Here is a 20,668-nt window from a genome sequence, read left to right on the forward strand (position 1 = left end):
ATAGCTGGGACGTAATATTGGGCTAATCTCTATAATTTGTGGTCACCCAGCCATCATCTTGCCTCTTGGTTGTCATAATTTTCCGTCACATTAGCAACGGATAAAAAGCCGATGGGAGGCACTGGCAGCCCAAGAACAAGATGTGTTCAGATGAGCTTTGCAGAAGTTTGAATCATAGTTCTGAAGGCTCCCGCATCTCATGCTCGGGTTTACTTGCTTAGATTTTGCCTTTTGTTATTCACTGTTGGAGGAGAGATGGTAAATTATAACTGTCATGCCAAACTCAAACAGCATTGCTTGAAAGTGAGGAATACCTCAGGGGGTCAACCTACTTTCACTTGTTGCCGTTTCAACGCTCCGAGTCTTGTTTGTAGCTGAATGCAAACACTGTGACAGGTACATTGTGCTCCAGGGGAGGATAACATCAGACGTGCTTTGTAAGCTGACATATCTGACACAAGTGTGTGTTTGTGTCTGTGTGTGTGCGTGTATGTGTTGGTGTGTGCGTGCGTGCTTCTGCCTGTGCCTGTGTGTGTGATTCCAGGTTCTGGCTGATGCCGTCTCTCGCCTGGTGGTGGATAAGTTCAGTGAGCTGACAGACAACTTCACCTCCCCCCATGCACGACGGAAAGTCCTGGCAGGAGTTGTCATGACAACAGGTAGATTCAGCAAAATAGATAGCTGATGCTTTTACATTTCAAAACATATAAAATGAAAGTCAGGTTTTATGCAAAGGTAAATTCACGCCACAAACCCTGAAAGTAGGTTATGTGGTTCTTTATCATTTCAGTGAATTAAGTTAAAAAGACAATTTTGTTTTCAATCCTCTTTGCTATTTTCTCTATCTAATGATTTCAGTAACCTATATTGACATGTAATACAATTACCACCAAACACACACACTCACTGAAACATTCAGCCGCTATACAGCCAGATGTTTGGCTGCTTCTCTCCCCTTCGTGAATGTATTTTGCTCATTTGTTTGAAACATGAACATGCACGTGATTGCAGTCTGACCTCCCCATGGCACAAAGCACACCAGAACAGTATGTAACCATCGACTAACATGTCTTTGTTCCCTTTGTCCCCAACAGGGACAGATGTGAAGGAAGCACAGGTCATTTGTGTCTCCACAGGAACCAAATGCATCAACGGTGAGTACATGAGCGATCGTGGCCTGGCACTCAATGACTGCCATGCTGAGATAATCGCCCGGCGCTCGCTCATCAGGTACCTCTACACCCAGCTGGAGTTCTTCCTCAGGTCAGTGCACGGTGCAGAGTGAGTTTCCTCTAAGCACAGTTCAGTGTTTTGCTCATTGTGTCGCGTTGAGGCTTGTATTGATAATCCAATCATTATTAGCGATGCTCTTTGCTGTGTCCAATTTAATTAATTTTACGTCTGAGCTATATTGGAAAAGATGTAAACATGGGGTCAGTCAGCCTTTTGTTGAGTTTGCCGTTCTTCTGTTGTCATAGCAACAAGGAGGACTACCCAAAGTCCATATTTCTGCAATGCGACAAGGGGGGCTACAGGTTAAAGGACAACGTTCAGTTCCACCTTTACATCAGCACGTCGCCCTGTGGCGACGCCAGGATCTTCTCTCCACACGAAGCCGGAGTGGAAGGTACACACAAGCGCCGCAGAGCATCCGTCAGCTGTCTCACAGCAGCCTCATCTCAGTCAACGTGCTTTTAATTTGGTCTTCCTGTTAGTTTGGATTTCCATTTCAACAACTTTATTTAATTCATTATTTAATTCATTTTTATTTAATTAAATTTTTAAGTTTTCCTATTATGCTTGGTTTCATTTAATTAGAATTTTACTCCGACGTCCAAATACGCATAACAGATACATTTAAACAAGGCTCTGGCAATTAGAGCTTTTTGTCATTCTCTGTCTGTCTCTATCAGTCTCTCCCCCCCGTCCAGCCCACCCACACTGTCGGTCTGATTAACCTTCCTCTTACTCTTGTCAGAGTGTTTTCTGTTGCACATGGCAGAGTGAATAGAAAACAGCCACATTCAATTAGTCACTGAATAGATGGCGTCTGCTGGTGGAACAGCAGAAAATGTTGATAACATAATAATAAATAACGGGTAATACTGGTCTGAAAGCGTTTTTCTTTTTTCTCAATGTTGACGAGATTCTAATTGATAAAAAATACATTTCAGCAGAGGTGTCCTCAACTAGTGCAATTGTCCTTGACTGCTACCGTTTTGTGGACTTTTCATTTCTCCGTTTCTTCGCCGTCAGACCAAGGAGACAGGCATCCCAACCGGAAAGCACGGGGCCAGCTAAGGACCAAAATTGAGTCGGGAGAGGGCACCATCCCTGTCAGGTCCAGCAACACCATCCAAACCTGGGACGGGGTGCTGCAGGGCGAGAGGTTACTCACAATGTCATGCAGCGACAAGATCGCAAGGTATTTGGTTCAGTGACTCCAGTAATATTGACTGTAATTGTGATTTTGTTCTAGTTGTTTACTGTAATATTCAAGTAAATAGACGTTTTCTGTGTTTTACCTGCATAACCATGGAAATCGCTCCAGATTTGGTTTATGTAGTGATAAACAGCTTGTGAAACATTACAAATGACCCTGATCATAATTAGCCATGTTTTATGATGGTTTCCCATATGTTGTCTTTACTCATACATTGGTGAATTGTGCTACTTTCACACTTTATCATTTGAAGTGTATCATTTTCTTCAGGCAGTGTCAGAGCCAGTTGAATTGATAGGGCCTCTGTCCCTGGGGCCATTTTTGCAGGCAGATCATAGCGTATTTAGTCTCTGTCAATGTTCAAGGCAACATTGTGCCTCCCCCTGTGATAAACGACAAAACTTCTTCATAACTCTTCTGGTGAGCCTTTTGCTCCCATTCCTCCTCTCCACCATACAGCATTGGAATACCTAGCCTGACCGCTTAGTGTGCATTTGGAGAGAGAGGGGCCTCCTCACTGCATATGGAGAATGCTGTTGGCGCTGCGTGAGAGCAGTTGTTGTATTAGTGAGTTTGTGTGGTTCATAAACATGGTGGCTTCCAGATCAGAAAAGGACCAAATTGGTCAGAAAACATTACTGTACATGCTTTAAAAGGTGTAGACTTGATGTGGTGAATCTGAAACTCTAGAAGATGTGTCCATGTACCACCTCATGCTACAGTTTCTGCTCATAGTGTCCCCATTTTTCCGACTTGGTTTTGCAATTTGCAACAGATTGGTGAACAGCAAACACACTTACAGTATTGGATATTTGTTTAGTTTTTCCTGTGCCGGTGATCACTTTGGGCTTGATTTGTTTGAACCTACTGTAATGTGTGTGTGTGTGTGTGTGTGTGTGTGTGTGTGTGTGTGTGTGTGTGTGTGTGTGTGTGTGTGTGTGTGTGTGTGTGTGTGTGTGTGTGTGTGTGTGTGCGCGTGTGCGCGTGTGCGTGCGTGTGTGTGTACTGTAAATGCACAGAGCATGATATTGGATAAAATGACAACAACAAAGTACAAAGGGGGTTTGATGGAAATGGAATTGAAAGCCTCTGAAAGGTGTAATACGGAATGTGTTGCTTGCTTGTCAGTCATGGTTCTGGTATATACTGCGCCTGTCCTTTTTGCGTAGACGTATTTGTGTTGCTCTGTTGTTGTTGTGCAAACATGCTGCCTAAAATATTATGTAGCTGTTTGTCTGCCCTGGATGTGTGAATGTGCGCTTTACTCCTCGAAGCTATGAATTCTTGGGTTTTTATATCGCCCTCCCCCAGTTTGACAATATCACGCACCTTTGCACACACACACACACACACACACACACACACACACACACACACACACACACACACACACACACACACACACACACACGGGAAGTATTGCATATAGAAACAGTGGAGCGCTGGCGTTGCCCTGGGCTTTGTGCTTTTCTCATTGTTCTGCTCTCATGTGGGTAATTTCAAACTCTCACTCTTTATGGAGTGAAAGAATGAACAACATTAGTTATCAGCAACCTGCCACTGTCTTGTTTGTGACATTCCTTAAATAGTGTAGTTAGTTAATAGCACTTTAAGATTTATGGTTTAGGACTCAATGGACTTCACAGGCCTTATACATCTTTAGCTCTTTGCTGAGAAGGAGCCAGATCTATCTTTTAAGTCCCTCATCTTCTGGCTTTTGCTGCGTTCACCTTATCTCTTCTTATTCCCCCTCTCCCCTGTTGTGTCCATTTCTTCCCTGTGCCCCCTCGATTTTAAATTATTATTTTTAATGTCTATCTCGGTCTCTGTCTGCCTCTTGTGATGATGTAGGCAGGCGGTGCTTCACAGAGCATGTCAATGGGAAAATGACTGAGGAGAGATGGTTAATGGCACAGCATAGAAATACACACAAGTCTGTAGAAAGTGAAATTGGATATGTGTGCACAGCTGTACACACATTGTGTGCTGCAGGCTGCATTGGCTGGTTATGTATTCATGTGTTTCATCTGCGCTCCGCGTGCGTGTGCCACCGATCCACACACAACATTATCGTCTCATTCTGTGTGCTCAGCCTCCAAACTTTCCAGTGTTTATAAAACGTCTTCTAGTTTTCATGTCTGTTTTATGACGCACCCGAGTCTCCAGCTCCTCTGTCATGGATGCTCCTAATCATTCTCACGTCCTGTTGAGAAGACTAAGAATTGATGGTTTCTAATAACTACTAGAGTGAAAGCGAAGTGGTGTGCGCTGATTGTTGTGGCTAACGCAGGCGGCCGCTGTCTAATCAACGTGTTTGTCATTGAGCTCATTTAAATGTTATTGATGTTTCCTAATGCTTATGAATATGTATCCAGTTTTGTGAAGTGAACTGATATGGTTGGTTTGGCTTTTTCACCAGCTTCTGAGCAACTGAGGTGTTTTAATGTTTAATCACCATGAGAAAGTTGTTTGCAATATGAGGCTTCCCATAAATAATGTCCAAATGCGTGTCTGTGTCTTTCCGCTGCAGGTGGAATGTGGTGGGCATCCAGGGGTCTTTGATGAGCTACTTCACAGAGCCCATCTACTTCTCCAGCATCATCCTCGGCAGCCTGTACCACGCCGACCACCTCTCGCGGGCTATGTACCAGCGCATCGCAGACATCGAGGACCTCCCTCAGCAGTTCACCCTCAACAGGCCTTTACTCAGCGGTGAGTCCGCCCTGACGTGGGACACGTGGAGGAATGAAGCAAATCCCACTGTTTTACTGTTGTAATGCACTGGAAATTCACACACGTGATCGAAGTTGAATTACTTCATCACCGTGTGCACATCCTCACGGTCTGAGTGGGGCCGCTGTTAATCTTCTTTAATCTGACTCTAGCTGTCTAAATATCAAAGCGGAAGGCGGTAAACATGTTTCTCAGTCTCACTGGTCAGTCCACAGCAGGAGGACTCTGATTGGTTTTCTCTTGTTTGATCTAAGCTGACATTTACCCAGTTCCTGTGGAATTTGAATAGCTTCATTTTTTGTGTAGGAGATCAGCACTGGTCTGACCTTTTAAAAAGGACATACGGACAAGGACGGGCTTTTTTTCCCCTGACGTTCCATTTTTAAATTTAGCACTGTGCTCCTGTCTTCTGTTTGTGGAACAAAAACATTTGCAAATTCCTTTTGAACTATTGTACAGTAACTAAGCTTCATAACTAACTAAAAGTGTGTTCATGTGATTACTGTTTGATGATCTTTTAAATCAGTAAGGAATGAGGAGCACATTTGCAAGTTTGATTCGATTCTGACAAAATCCGAATTTGCTGTACAGTAAGTCCCTGGAAAGTAACACTGCTTACTGTATTGTTATTAGTACTTGTATTAGGGTTTGGAACGAGGCTAAAACAACAGCGACAGCTTCAACCCCTGATGTGTTTGTGGTCATTCTGATACAAGGGGATGACAGCTCTCGCATCACAGCAGCTGGTTGGTTGGACGTGTGAGCAGCTCCCCCTGCTCCTCCTCACTGGTTGCTCTCTAAATGACGGGTAAAGGAGATAATAGTAGGGGGTTATTAACCTTTTCCGCTTTAGAGAATTTTCTGCGGTGAAGGGCTGTATCGTTAGGGCACCGAGGATTTCATCCACTTTAAATCATTTTCTGCCAAAAGTGCTGCCAAATGGAACGGAGGACACACACGCGCATACACACGCACACACACACACACAGCAAGACACAAGGATTAATGGCGTCGCTGTGACTCTCATCTCTGCTTGCGCTACAGTGGCGGCCGAGACTATGTTGTGTACTGGAAAAGAGCAAACTCTGCAGCCTCTTGTGAAAGAGCGAGGGGTTGGTTTTCCATTTGTGTCCCGTGACCCTGCGTGTTTCTTGTTTCAGGGATAAGCAATGCAGAGGCCCGGCAGCCAGGCAAGGCACCCAACTTCAGTGTGAACTGGACGGTGGGCGACCAGACCCTGGAGGTGATCAATGCGACAACGGGCAAGGACGACATGGGTCGCGCTTCGCGCCTCTGCAAGCACGCCCTCTACAGCCGCTGGGTGCGGCTTCACTCGAAGGTAAACGCAGACGCTTGGGGCTCAAGTAGTTTGAGAGCGAACTCAGTTCACCAGTAGGAGACTACCATTCAGTCAGTCCTGCTCAGTTGTTTCCTCCTCTAATGATCTTGTTTCTGTGTTAAGGTTGGAACCAATTTAAACACAAACGAGGAATCAGACTTCATACATGCAAATCATTTTTCTTATCTTGCTTCCAGTTGTCATCAATATTGCGGATCAAGGTGTCAAAGCCCAGCTCCTACCATGAAGCCAAGCAGGCAGCCACAGAGTACCACTCTGCCAAGCAGGCGCTCATCAAGGCTTTCCACAAGGCCGGCCTCGGGGCCTGGGTCAAAAAGCCCATCGAGCAAGACCAGTTCACCCTCAGCTCCTGAGGGAGCCGAGAACGGACCAAGGGATTCCTGAACCCCCCAGTCCTGCCCCCTGACCCAGGCCTGAACGAGAGACCCTTACTAACTCTTACCTCAGTCCCACGCGTCGGCTCGCACGTGCACTTTGTATTTGTGGAAAATAAACGTGCGTAGTTACACAAACCATTCACAACTCATCTTTCTCATTCCACAGAGAACCTCACCTTTTTTTCATAATTCGTGTCTCTTCATTGATTTTAATGAATGTTTTCCTCAACCTGGTTTTTTCATCCTGTGTGTTGTTTTTAATGTTTTAAAACTGGAATGGCTTTTACTTTGCTCAGTATGTTTCTCAGAAACGTCACATTTTTAAGTGTCTGTTTTCTCGATCAGTCAGTGTAGCCAGATTAGGGTTAAATGTAGCCTAGGAAATGTATAAAACAAATGTGTATGGACCTAAAAAAATATTAACTTAAAGATGCAGAGATGGTCAGGATGTAAATCTAGTGCTGAATAGAAAAAAAACCTAACAGTTAAAACATTTAATCTGTCATTTGGTCCACTGCTTAGATGACACTACGTGTTCTTAGTTCCTGTATTAAAGATGAAAATGTTGCAAATTCCTGTGACCCCGTTTGATTGGCTGACTGCTAGGAACGTCCAGCGCGGGCCAGGTGACGCAGCAGCTCAGCACGCCAGCAGATTTTCCCCGTATTCATTCATTCACACATACACACTCTCCAAGTTATTTTCCGTCACCTTCATTTCATACTTGAACAATCGGGGGAGGGGTCATGTTGACTCCTGCCCTCGCCTGGGTCTTGGGACGAGCTTTGGGAGGTGCTGCACGTTGTATCTTTGGGTTTCTTTTTCTTGATCTAAGCCATGGCTTTGCATGGAAACTGAACTGGGACCCCCTGCAGAGCAGAGAGCACGTGGTGGAGAGCCTCGTGCGTCCATCGGTGAATGATTTTGAATGAATGCCAGCATCTTTCTCCACAGGCAGCTTTGAATCTTTGTCTCTGTTTTTTAGATTTCTTGTGATTGATTGATTGTTTGTTTTTGTGGGTGACACAGGGAAGGTCCCATCCCCCTTTTTTTGTTAAGATGGGGCATTGGAGCATAGGGGATAATACTCCAGTATTTTCAGCAGGAATCCTGAATAGCTGTTAGCAGAACTATAACCTTGTTTTTTGTACTGTAATTCTAAATGCAGTAGTTAAAGTTACAGTCACTTGATGCCACATTACATCAGTCAGTGAAGACTCCAGTTACAAACACATTGTAGAGCCTCCACATACAGTAGTTCTCTCGCAAACACCTACAGTACAGTCTGTGTATGGACAGACTCCAACATGGTAAAGTACTGTAGGTCACACCCAAGTCAACGTCTCCTCTATTCTGCACCTGCTCCACAAAACATGTTCCACGGTCCAGGGGGAGGTTTTGCGATTGGACTTGACACTGTAACCACCGTGGATTCCTGCCCTGAGCGGAGGGAAACGTGTGTGAGAATGTGTGCGCGCGCGCTCAGGCATCTATAAGCTTATACTCTGTGGATCTTCACCAAAGATGATGATGTCCTTGTGCATTTCTGACCCAGTATTTTTCTTACAAAAGCTCTTTCTTTCAAAATCTCGCTCATTATTTTCTGGAATTAACCCTTTCCTTGCTGATTTTTGTATCTCCACTGGACTTTTCTTTTTAAATCTGTACAAAAGCTCTGTATTCCAATCTATTGGGGGGGGTTGAATTGTCAGGCTTCTCTAGTGAATCTGTAGCCGTCGGTGGCCACGTGTTTCTTGTGACCTGTGATCATTATTGCTGCAGTGTCGTAGCTTTGTGTATATAAGGAACAGCAGAAACAACCAAGTCCTGTTCCCTGTACAATCGGTTCATCTCAAACCTCTTGCAAACTGTTCTAGACCTTTTTTTTTTTCCTGTTGCTGGGATTGTGAAGGTGTTAATGTTCCAAAGTAAGTGGTTCTGTGTGATTTTTACCAGGCACCATGAAGCATGGCACCAACACTGCCGGGGTTATTACAGACCTTTTCCTCATTGTAGCCACCCATGTTTGAAAAACACAAAAAAAATATGCATTGTAAGGTGCCTCAGCTCCATGTGGCATCCACCAGCCGGCACGTGCGTGTCGTACATGTATCTTTTTCACCTATACTTGGCTGTTTTCTGAGTATGTGTTAGAAGAGTTGACTTGAAGCTGGAACAAAAAAAAAATAATCACAGAACAGTAGCTTCCAGTGCCCCCTGACAAATAGACCCAGACCAAAGTCACAAGCAATACTCCTGATGTCTCCTCTAATGTCACTCCATCACAAACAGGAGTGTGAATGAGGTTTCCCCACTCCCCTGCTGCTCATTCACTCTTTGTTCTTCTCCCTTCCCACAAAGCTGTCTGACTTGTTTTTGTATATTTCCTTCCTAAAGACTGCCTGCTTCTAGACTTTTTTGATTTTCTTTCAACTGCACTAAAGATGTCAACTGATGATGTCATGATGAAAAAAAACAAAACAGCACCTGTCCCCCTCCCTCCCCCCGTTTATGGACCGGGTGGGAACGATCGGAGCAAAAACTGAATTGCGTCTGCTCAGCCCTTTTTGAATCCACAACAACGGTCAGTGACCCCCGACCTTTGACCCCCGGCCTCCTGCTCCAGCTGCATCTGTAGTGGGTTTTTTCCTACCTGTTGGTTTGTTCGGTGGTTCCAGAGTGGACGGCGTCGATCCACTCTGGGTTTCAGAGCCACTTCTCCCACTTCTCCCCCTCAGCAGTTGTCCGATGTGTGAAGACCACCGACGCCACCAACAAAAAAACACAACCTTGCATGTACCACCAACACTGAAGCTGCACCTAGCATGACGACAAACTTTTAAAGGACTCGTGTAGAAAAAAAATCATAAAACAGCTAAAGAGAGATAAAATAAATAAAAATAAAAGAGTTCTTAGTTTATCTTGGCACATGATTGGGATTTTTTTCTGTGTGTTTCTGTCTCTGCAATAAGTCTTGTGAATCACTGATTTGTGAGCACTGAGCGTTTACAGGTTTGACTGACCACTGCACAAAATCTGGTCACAGCTTCACAGTCACCACAATCACATTCACATCCACTAAAGAAAACAAACAAATCACTGTGGTAAACGCTGAGTCTGTGTTACTGCAAGAATTCCCACAGTAATGAATCCTAGTTAAACTAGTAGTAGTGTGATTTATTTTATTGATATCGCTTTGCAGAAGTAGCTGTTACCGTGGTAACAAGAAGAACAGCAACATTATAAATGTTTCAAGTCATTGAAATTTATTTGTGCTCGTTACCAACGTAAACATTAATTGTGAATGTAAGCATTTATCTATTACCTGCACATCTGCAGACTGCAGCAGCCCAGATGTTACCAAGGATCAGGCTGGGAGCGCGGAGGACAGTTTGGTCTTTAGGAAGATTGTGAAGTGTAAGTGATGGGGCGAGCTATGGTTTTAAATGCAGCTTTCACCAGCTTGTTTGATTGTTGAGATGTATTTTGAGTCACAAAGACCCAGTTTGATTAGAGGAACAACACAAGGCCTATATGTAACTCCAAAAACAGAACAGTTGTAAGACAAAAGGGCTCGTCCCACTTGTTGTTAGCTGTGGTGAAGCTACGTTTAATCATTTCACATTCATTTCACTGTAAGTAGGCAATAGATGCAGATTTGCTACAAAACCATCAGATGCAAGAAGGCAACAACCCACAACGTTACCAGCAGCATTAGTCATGTGTAATACAGCTGCTTGTCATAGATGTCACACAAGTGCCTCTGTTTTCACCAGTTACATTCAGATCCGCCTACGTTTCTTTAAGTCAGTGACACAATTCATCCCATAAACGTACAGTTTTTTTTCTTGTACTGACTAGATGTCATCTTCCATATTCACTGGAAAAGCTGGTTTTGCCGTCTGAGTTCAGTGGGTGCATATTCCAAGCTTGTTTGATGCCAGTCAGTGCGAGGCTGAGGCTGGATTAGTCAAAAGTGTCTCATGCATTTTGCTGTTCACACGGGGGCGAAAGTCAGGTCCTCCAGCCGCATTTACACTATTTACAGCATTTACATTTGATGGTGCTGTAGGAGGAATAAAACATGATCACATACGCTTTGAAATCACCAAGGTCTTAATTTGATTTGATCTAACCTCCCATGGATTTTGTTGTTTATTTCACCTGGCCCAGAGAAATAACGAAATCACTGCAGCGAAATGCAGTCAATAAATTAATGATCTAAGAAAAGCGATTGAACAGGAAACGCAGAAGTCGTGGAGCGCTTCCTGTCAGCGGAGAATCCTCTCCGACTGCAGCGCGAGTGTGTTTGTGTCTGTTTAGTGTCCCAGCAGATCCCGACATCAGATCAATAATAAATCACATATCAGCTCTCGTACTCAACATGATGAAAGCTTATGAAAATCACATTCAAGCTGTCACGACGCAGGCCAGACCAAATCTTGTTAGAAACTTTCCGGTCTTCAATAATTCAAAGCCCATCTGCTGAGTCCTAGCTACTACCACTGATGCTGCTTACATAAACATTAATATAATTACAGCCATGAGACTAGACGAATTAGTGCAACTTCCCTTTACTTAAAGCAGTGAAGTGTACGTCGTATGGATCAAATACTTTGAGAGCTTGTTTCTGTTTTATTAATAGCATCACTTATATCAAAACGTAGAATAATGCCATATTTTGATAGAGCGGTTTATCACATCTAATATATTTTGTGCACTGTAAAAATTAAATAATTTAAAGAAGTGAAAATTTGAGCGCATCAAAGGGACAGCTGGCGTCGGCTGTGTTGCGACAGTCACACTGAAATGGTTTGGACTTGTTCGGAGGAGGGATAGTGGGTGCACTGGTAGGAGGAGGTTGGAGATGGAGCTGCAGGCGACCAAGGAGGAGATACATGGATGCGCTGACAGAGGATGTGAGGCTGGCTGGTGTCAGAGTAGAAAATGCCCCGGATGGAGTTGATGGAGGCAGATGACTCGCTGTGGCGACGCCTGATGGGAACAGCCAAAACTTAAAGAAGTTTGTGGAAGTAGAACTCAATTCCTCAGTTTATCTGCAGGTGAAGCTCAAGCTGGATGCACCAGGACAGTGAGGATGAACACACACAGCAGCATTTTGGCCTTAACTTTCTTTAAGGAGAATTTTAAATGTATTTATTCATATTATTTATATTTCTGACTTTAATACAGAGGCTGCACTGTATTTATGTGCCCCCATTTATATTTCACTTTGCACTTAGGGGCAGTTTTAATGAGCGTTATTATTAAATGATAATTTCCTCTTACATTTCTGGAACACGGAAGGACTGGTAGCGGAGCAGAGCATGTAAAGCAGCTCCTGCCACACTCTGCACCCAGCAGCAATAAAGCATGCGTGACACTTGAATGCAACCCTCGGAGGACAGTGGAGCGGCCCGTCCCTCCCAGTGCGGTGTGAGAGTGAGGGCAGCAGCTTGTGCCCCTGAGAGAAATGACAAATCATTAGCTTTGGTCCAGGGGTAAATGGGAGCCACACTCTTTCAAGGTCCACATTTCCATTTCAATTTTCTGCTCAACGGAGTTGATGTATGTGGCGAATCACATGGCAAGACCAGCCCCCCCCCCCCCCCCCCCCCCCCCCCCTCCTGTTATTCACTGGCTAGAGCACCTCTGCGACCTTGTGTCTCCACGTGTGAGGGCCTGTTTTATCCTGTGGAAGCGTCAGCGCGACTGTCACTGACACAAGGTTTTAGACTGTGAAGGAAATAACATGTTCCATACGAACAGTAACAAACTTTCTTTCTCACAGACCTGCCTGCAGAAACGCTTCAAAGGGAAACTAATGTAAAGCTGTGAAAATGAGAAAGTAGAATGAATGAAAGCCAAGATCCCACCGGCCTGAATGCAAAATTTATACATCATGTTGGAAAAATCAAACATTTAATTCTCTTCTCTCCATTATAAATGTTTTATTTTAATTATATTCTTCGTTGGCTGCATTTGAATATGCTTTTAGTTTTTTGGTTATTGTTTCGTGAAAAGGGACGTTCAAAAAAGCGTAGACATTTTATAAATATATTATAAGTGGAAATATTAAAAAATAACTACATGTTGCCGCTGTGCAGGGGTCTCCCGCGTTTATCACTTGTTAAACAATTCAAAGTCCAGCAAAGCTGAGACTGTAAAATATAATCGAATATGAATAATAAAAAATATCTTTTAGAGAAAAAAAAAAACCCTACTAATTCTTTTTGTGATCACAACCAAAGCGTATTGGACTTTAATCTTGTATCAACTGTTTTCAAAGCACTCATTGAAAATGAACTGACTCAACATCCACAGTCAGTCAGTGGCTAATTGCCAAAGCATCTCTCTGCCACCGTGGTCGTTGTGATACATTATAATTTGCTTTGAGGTGATGCTGTGTGTGTGTGTGTGTGTGTGTGTGTGTGTGTGTGTGTGTGTGTGTGTGTGTGTGTGTGTGTGTGTGTGTGTGTGTGTGTGTGTGCGTGTGCGTGCACGCACAGATAGCCTAAGTATAGAGAAGAAAGTGTCGAGAGGAGACGCAGATTGAGCTTATCTGTGAGCTCAGGCCTTCCTTTGTCAGAACAGCTCTTTTTTTGACGACGACTCTTTGAACCTGACAGAATAATTAAAAAGGCAGAAGGAAAAGCTGACATTTGCATTTTGACCTTCTTGATTTGTGTGGCGAAAATTGCTCCAAGTTTCCTCCCGACTGCGTTATAATATCATTGTGAGGCTGCGTGCGTGGAGCGCGTGCTCGTCTGCGGTTGCGCATTTCCAATTTGCCGTGCAGAGGTGCGTTGTGGGTAACGGCTGTATGCGCATGAAGGCCATGTGTGTTTATGAGTGTGTGGCCACTTAAGAATAAAAGCCTAGATTTATGGCATATTACCGGGCCATCTCTTCATTAAGGAGCTGTTTCCCAGTAAGCGGGCTCTATTTGAACGGCTAAATTGTCCAAGCAGTGTGCAAACGAGCACTAATAGCCCGGTGCCCTTGTCACAGACGGCCTCAGTGCCAAAGTCAAAGTCAGGATCCTTGATCTCTGAGTGCGTGTGACAGCATCCTCAGCAGCAGTGTTTATGTAAATTCAACATTCCGCTCTTGTTTTTATGCATCTGCGAGACTTCCTTGACTTCTTCTTCTTTGAAGCATTTGGGGAAAGAATGCGGTAACTGCTGTATTCAGCCAAGACATTAACACCACTTGGTAGTTTTAACAAAGACTGCCCCTTTAAAATACTGTAAACATAAACAGGACCAGGATTAACATAGACGGGGAAACACCGCTTTCATGTCGCTGTCAGATCAGCACGTGCAGTCACACAATCCTCTAAAGTAATTGGTTACAGTGCGCTGCATCCAGGTGGGTAAGATAAGGAGCTTTTCCCAACCCAATGTGAGGTTCAGTAAGATGGAGATTTCTAGTGACAAGCTGGTTGGGAGAAAACCCTTTGTTTCATGCTTTTATCAGACCCTGATGAAGGTTAGTACCTGAAAAGTGTTGGAGGATAATAAACAACCGTGAAAAAGAGAAACGTATCAGGTCCAGGTTTGGATGGCAGCTGCTTGGCCAGATGTGAACCGCGTCCACATCCACATCTGGTCCCGCGTGTGATCTTTTAAACATCTGATTCGGTTTCTTCTGGACTTCTGTGAGAAAGTCAAGTTACTTGGAGGCTTGGTGAGTTAGATTCGGGCCCGTTGAGCATCTCCTGAAGGCTCTGCTGGTTGTCTGGCAACCTCTCAATGACTCCGGGAGGCTCCTGCCCTGCAAACAGCCAAAAGTCAAGTCAAGTCACGGCGAACGAAACTTCTCCTCAAGAAAACTACACCAAACAAAGTTTCACAGGTTACTTTGATAGTATAAAAGTACATTTGTCCCCGTTTCCTGCTGTTTCATGCAAAGAGGCAGATCTGTTGGATCTGCAGCACTATACTATAAAGAAATATTAAAAATTAGTACAAAGGAAATGCATGTTTTTTTCAGTATGAATATAGGCTCAGAAAGTGGTGACACAAATAATATCCACTGTTCTTATCTTTTATCTGCTCCTTTCAGCTTATCCCCAGCTTCTCCTTCTCCACCTGACTGTAGACGCTTCCCATCATAGTTGCTGTGTATTAGGGAAAAGAAGGCTGAAATATGCTGAGTGCTCCATTCTGGCTCTAATTAATTTAATAACCACTACAGATGCATGTGTTTACGTGCTGATTCGGCTGTTTTTACAGATGTCACTGCGGCTGCATGCTGCATGTGCTGGGACCAGAGTGGTTCTGCTGCTGTAGTGTTTTATTGCTGCCATAAAACAGTGACCGGTGCAATGATGTGACAGCAAACCACCAGAGTCTCAACATGAAGTTTCTAGTTGGGTCCTAGAAACGTGAAGCCAGTTTGACTCTGAAAATTACTATGTCAACTTTGCTTGATTGAGCCTTAAAAAGTTATTAAAAAGTTATTAACATCAATACTAAAAAGTATTGATGTTAATAATAAAACAAAGAGCAGCATAGTGATGGATGTACAGTTTACTGTGTGCTTATACTGACGTTGTAATAGCCATCACTTCACTGTATTATGCGTAAATACCAATTCTTCAATAACCTTTTCACCTAAAACACATTTATCAACTACTGCTAGAGACACTTTTTTCAAAAAGGCAGTGGTTCTGAAGCAGGAAATGTAAGAAAGGTCTTTAGAAGCAGAATATCTTTCACAAAGTATCGAGAAACAACAAAATGCGGCAGGAAGACAGGAAGTTACCAGGCCTGTGATTCAGGGAATTCAAGTAGGAAACACATATCAAGCATATAAAGTTTCAGAAAGGAAGTCAGAGGAAATTGTTTTAATTTTTTAAAACGTTTGTGACTCATCTTGGGTCCATTTGAAGGACACACACAATTGCTTCAGGTGCCAGTGTTGGTGAGGAAAAGAAGTATTAAAAATGAAAATTTTAAGAATTTGTCAGTTGCCAATTCCTTCATACAAGGAAAAATTATTTTCCCAATCTTCTCAAAGATCTCAAAGACTTGAGAAGTAAATAACCTTTAAGAACGAAGCTTATTATTTCTAAACAGGTTTTAGTCTTTGTTGATGCTGTTATGAGTTTAGTTATAGATTCCTGCAACATGTTTTCATCAGCTGAAGTCACATTAATGACAATTAACACATCTCAGTAATTCTGGCTGTAGTGTTAAAAACTAAGGGTTATGAGTAGAATCCAACATGAGCCCATCTGTCGTGGCAGCTGAGTTGTTGTATTCATGCAGTTTTCACATATAATCTAAAAACTATAGATTAGGTAGAAAATTTGCATCATGATGTGTTATGCTGCTTATACCATTGAAATAAAGTGTATTGCAAGTCCGGAGTGAGAGTGACGCATATATTCTCATGCAGGTCCACTTAGGCCCCTAATATAATAACATTTATATGGGTAATAAAATCAAATCTGAAACATCTTCTAATTAATATTCAGCAGAAAGAGATTTCAGTTAGGACTTTGGGAAGCTACGTTATACTGCCACCTAGTGGCAAAATGTCTTTCATCCGTGAAATGCCTCGTCTATTCATTTGCAGTGATCATCCACGGAGATGAATTTCTCCAGTTAATTACCACAGACAATAATTCACTTAAACACATTTGCTCATAGACACAGATTTTAATGTTCAAAACACATCTGTGCAGTTTCCACCTTTGCCTCGTACCATCAAATAAGTTCAGATATGCAGATTATCATCAGCAGAATGATGTAGTTCATAGACAAAAATGACACATAAATAAATGGAACATTTGACTTTTATTGATCTCTTGACTGCATGTAAACATGTTAGTGCTGAGCAGGCGGCTCCGTCTGGTGCTACAGTTCCTCGTGCAGTAGGACTTTGGCTTTCTTCATGTTTTGTGCCACTGTTAAAAAAAGGAAAACAAATGAGAAGACCTTGGTCTGTTCCAGCTTACAGTACAGATATTAAAATAACCAGGAATAGTATAAAGGCTGTATGACCTACTTTACAGCACATTACTATGAATAGTTGCTGACAAAAGTTTAAAAATATACATTTTGCAGGTGCAGTATCTGCTCACAGAAATTCTGACCTGCCTGAAATATGACTGAATTCACCGAGCTACAAACTGGGGAAAACTAATTTCTGATGCCAGATTTGAGATTCAGATTTCACCAGAAACTAGAAAAAGTCAAGCTTGCAACAGCCTCACAAGGCAAACTGGGAAATGGTCGTTGACATGAATTTCTGTGCAAAATTTCATTTGCAATCCAACAGTTGATGAAATATTTGAGTATCAAGCAAAGCGGTCAACGTTGCCATAGCTACGGCACCAGAAACCAGCTGGTGAGATGAATCAGTGTTTTGAGACGTGGTTTTAGTCACATTTAGTGAACTTATTTTAAGTTTTGTCTAAAGAAACTGTTCCCAGCTAAAGAAACGTTCCACTGTATGCAAAGATGTTCCCACATAACCCTGCTCCGTAAAGTGCCTCATTATTTCAGTCAGAACTGTCCCGTAAAAAAAGTTTGTCATTTCTGTCAAAGTATCGATGGAGGAAGTTTTTGCCTAAAACCAGGAGAGCTCTGTCTGTCTTCACACCAGTGACAGGTGAGGTCTGCATCCCCCTCATCCCCTTCCTTCCTCCCTGTCATTACAGTGGAGGTTCGGTCACTCACAGATTGCCATGTCATCGGGTTTGTAGGTGTAACGGTTCGGGCTGTGCTTTCCTGCAATGCTCACGCGCACAGTCTTGGACGGATCTGCAAAAGGACAAGTCGCACACGTTGACTGAGCCGCGAACCTAACTTTAGCAGATGAGTTGATCACTAGCAACTAGACGTAAAAACGTGAAGCAGTGAAATACAAAATAGCCCTAACTCTACACACAGCACCATAAAGAGTAAATAAAATTCACTTTAATTTGATACATTCTCATTAATTATATCTGAATGGGTTGAATTACAACACACAAAGTAATACTGCTGTTAGTTACAAGCAGCCTGAGATGAATTCTGAGTACAAATAATAGTATATATTAAGCTCAAAATCTGGTGTATAATGTAAACATTTACCAACAAAGAGGATTCTGGGAACATAGTGGCCATCAGGTGCCAGATTCTTATCGCTAGTCTCTTCCTGTATGAACAACACAAAACAAATAATACAACTCAGTCAGTTAAAAGAGCTAAGAAACAGCAATGCAGAGTATTATGGGACCTATTAGACTCTACTATAATACAGTACCCAGTTCTACAACCCCTGTGATACAGTATAATCCCTTCATTTGTACAGTACGTTAGCTTACTTGTCAGACACGGTAGTGTATCTAACACCGAGATTTTCATTTGGATATGTAAAGAGATTAACGCAAGGGGTACACGTTGTTTATGAAACGCTAATTAAGGTAGTTAGCTAGCTAACATTGCAACGCTAGCCCGAACTAAGCTAACAGTGTAGCAACCACAGTGGCGTCAAGTTTGTAGTTTGGAGCAACGTTACTGCCTTCTCTGATTAGTCAAGTCACCAAATTCTTGCCACACCCACGATAAGTTTTTTATTCAGTCCAAGCATTGAGGTAAATCATTGCTGATCATCATTGTCATTTGGACAACGCGTGGTGATCGTTACTTACCACCAGGTTGAGCATGATAAAATCCTGTTGGGCCATTTTCTGGATGGACTTATCAGCAACGAAAGCCTTCTTCAGAGCTGTTCAATGGAAATTTATAATCAAAAGAAGCCTCAAATGAATTGTAATAGCATGACCTGAGAATATGATTACATTCATGCCACTTGTTAAATTTTTAAAAACAGCACATGTACAGAATTTGTCAGTGATGTGACAGATGTGGGAGACTTCCAGCTGTCACAGTCTGAGCTCAGGTTGAGGATTTTTCTAAACTTTTTGACAAACGCAGACTCAGATGACAGGTGAGTCACAAACATGTTTTACAGGTGGGATCTGCATCGATATCCAGTTTAATGAGGCTGGCGGTCACAGACTTTACTAGCAGGTGGTCTGTATTGTTCATGTGTTAGGAAATACTGGTGGAGGTCTCCGCTGAGCTTACTTGCTGGAAACCAGCTGAGTGATTTATGAATATACGCCTTATTTGTTCCATTTCCTGCTCAGCAGGTCCAGAACACACCCATTGCGCTCCTCACGAGGCCAAACCCAAGTCTGCGTGAGGAGGACTGCGCAAAATGTGCATATCGATATTTTTATAAGCCTGAGTAAATGCGGTACCTTGAGAGTGTGGGCAGTCGACACGATGATGAATGACCATCAGAGGCTTCTTACTGTGAGAATGCAGCCACAGAGAAAGAACTCATCACACACTGTACAATAGGTATAATGATGGGCGTGAGTGCACTACGAAAGTTCCCAATCCGGTTTTTAACAAAATACCAAACGTATAATACAACATCTTCTTTCATTACGTCAGTACTAAGCAGTGAAGTGGATTATTAAGTGGGACCCCAACTTGGACTCATCAAAATGTTTATATTGTAGGTAATTTAGATGAAAATGCACATTAATCAGTGGGTAATTAGTAAATAGTGCAAAAATCACAGTTATGTGAAGAAACATCAAATTAGTCTAAATAAGATCGACCCCACAATGTCGTTGTCATACTCATCTTATGTTTTAATTAATCATTTAAAGTGTCCATAATTTGTTTTATTCCATTTGAGGCAAAAAGACCAATTCTGAGAGAATTCATACTAATATGGCGTGACAAATTGTTACCTTTTAACCATCTTTGCCAGGCCTTCTTCATAATTTTTCTCCCAAGTGATATTATTCCCCCATCCTGCAGAAAAAAGAACCACGATGTGATAAAAAATGACTGATCTATGGTTACACTCAATTGACTGAGATTGTTGAAAGGAAAACTACTGTGACTGCTGGAGAAAAAGGAGCTGCACCCACCTCTTGACAGGGACTGAGGCTTCACCTTCTTCTTTTTCGGTTCCCCGGCGCTTAAACACAAACCGAAGAGCAAAGCGAGCAAAACCCAGCGAAGCATCGCTTCCTGTCCTTGGTGAGAACTGCAGCAAATGTTCAGGTAAAAGAAAAAGTGATTTATTTGACCTGCTGTGATCGCCCGGCTCACATGAATGCAGACCCAGCAAAACCAGTTTAACGAGCTAGTTGAAATGTCAAAAAAACAGCTAAGAAGGACATAATCTGCATTTATATTAAGATCATGCAGCTACAGTCATCTATTATTCTTTGTGCCTGTTATGTAGTAAAAAAAAGCTTTCAGTAGTTTGTATTGGCACCACGGTACAATTATATAAGATGGTATTCAATAAGCATTTGTATCAAAACTGTATTTCCACTAACTCCATTGGATGCAATTCAATTCAATATAACTAAATAAAGTGCGAATTACAAAAGGGACAGTTCATAATTCAGAAATATAAGTCACTTATACGTCTATTGTAGATTTCTTACCTTGACGACAGAAGGCAAAAAGCAAATGAAGCTACCGTCCTCTGTGCCTTGTCATTTATGTGGCATTTCATTCAACTAAACTTGTCAAACAGGTATTTCAGAATAGGGCGCTATAAATAAAAAAACACAACGCACATGTACTGTAAACACACAAACATTCTTAAATAATATTTACTATTAAAAACACATAACCTAATATCATGCACGCACAATGGCTCGTGTGAACAAAGTCTTAGACAGATTTATCTATTTTGTAATAGTTTAGACATTGTTAGCTG

At 42.5% G+C, this 20,668-nt stretch overlaps 2 protein-coding genes across 7 annotated transcripts in view; one reads left to right on the forward strand and one right to left on the reverse strand.

Annotated features, from left to right (window-relative positions):
- The window catches only part of adarb1b (adenosine deaminase RNA specific B1b), an 82,023-nt gene extending 72,190 nt beyond the window's left edge, over positions 1 to 9,833 (forward strand). For all 5 annotated transcript variants that reach the window (XM_029137422.3, XM_029137425.3, XM_041068959.2 and 2 more), the window contains 7 exons: positions 545 to 659; positions 1,095 to 1,263; positions 1,479 to 1,627; positions 2,257 to 2,425; positions 4,974 to 5,155; positions 6,337 to 6,515; positions 6,713 to 9,833. In XM_029137422.3, coding sequence (XP_028993255.1) covers positions 545 to 659; positions 1,095 to 1,263; positions 1,479 to 1,627; positions 2,257 to 2,425; positions 4,974 to 5,155; positions 6,337 to 6,515; positions 6,713 to 6,889 — 1,140 coding nt within the window. In that variant the 3' untranslated portion in view covers positions 6,890 to 9,833. The remainder of the gene's footprint in view (positions 1 to 544; positions 660 to 1,094; positions 1,264 to 1,478; positions 1,628 to 2,256; positions 2,426 to 4,973; positions 5,156 to 6,336; positions 6,516 to 6,712) is intronic.
- A 6,867-nt stretch (positions 9,834 to 16,700) lies between these two features.
- Positions 16,701 to 20,619, reverse strand: agr1 (anterior gradient 1). Of its 2 annotated transcripts, XM_029136632.3 has the most exons (9): positions 20,601 to 20,619; positions 20,391 to 20,500; positions 19,863 to 19,981; positions 19,680 to 19,743; positions 19,176 to 19,228; positions 18,561 to 18,637; positions 18,001 to 18,064; positions 17,605 to 17,688; positions 16,701 to 16,829 (listed from the first exon to the last, which is right to left on the reverse strand). In XM_029136632.3, exons 2-9 carry the CDS (start codon positions 20,459 to 20,461, stop codon positions 16,780 to 16,782), a joined length of 582 nt encoding a protein of 193 aa, XP_028992465.1. In that variant the 5' UTR covers positions 20,462 to 20,500; positions 20,601 to 20,619; the 3' UTR covers positions 16,701 to 16,779. The 2 variants fall into 2 exon arrangements, with proteins under 2 accessions (XP_028992465.1, XP_028992464.1); XM_029136631.3 differs by lacking the exon at positions 20,601 to 20,619 and having other exon boundaries at positions 20,391 to 20,582.
- Between the last annotated feature and the right edge of the window lie 49 nt (positions 20,620 to 20,668).

Source organism: Betta splendens, chromosome 21 (genome assembly GCF_900634795.4).
Source record: "Betta splendens chromosome 21, fBetSpl5.4, whole genome shotgun sequence".
Taxonomy (NCBI): Eukaryota; Metazoa; Chordata; class Actinopteri; order Anabantiformes; family Osphronemidae; genus Betta; species Betta splendens.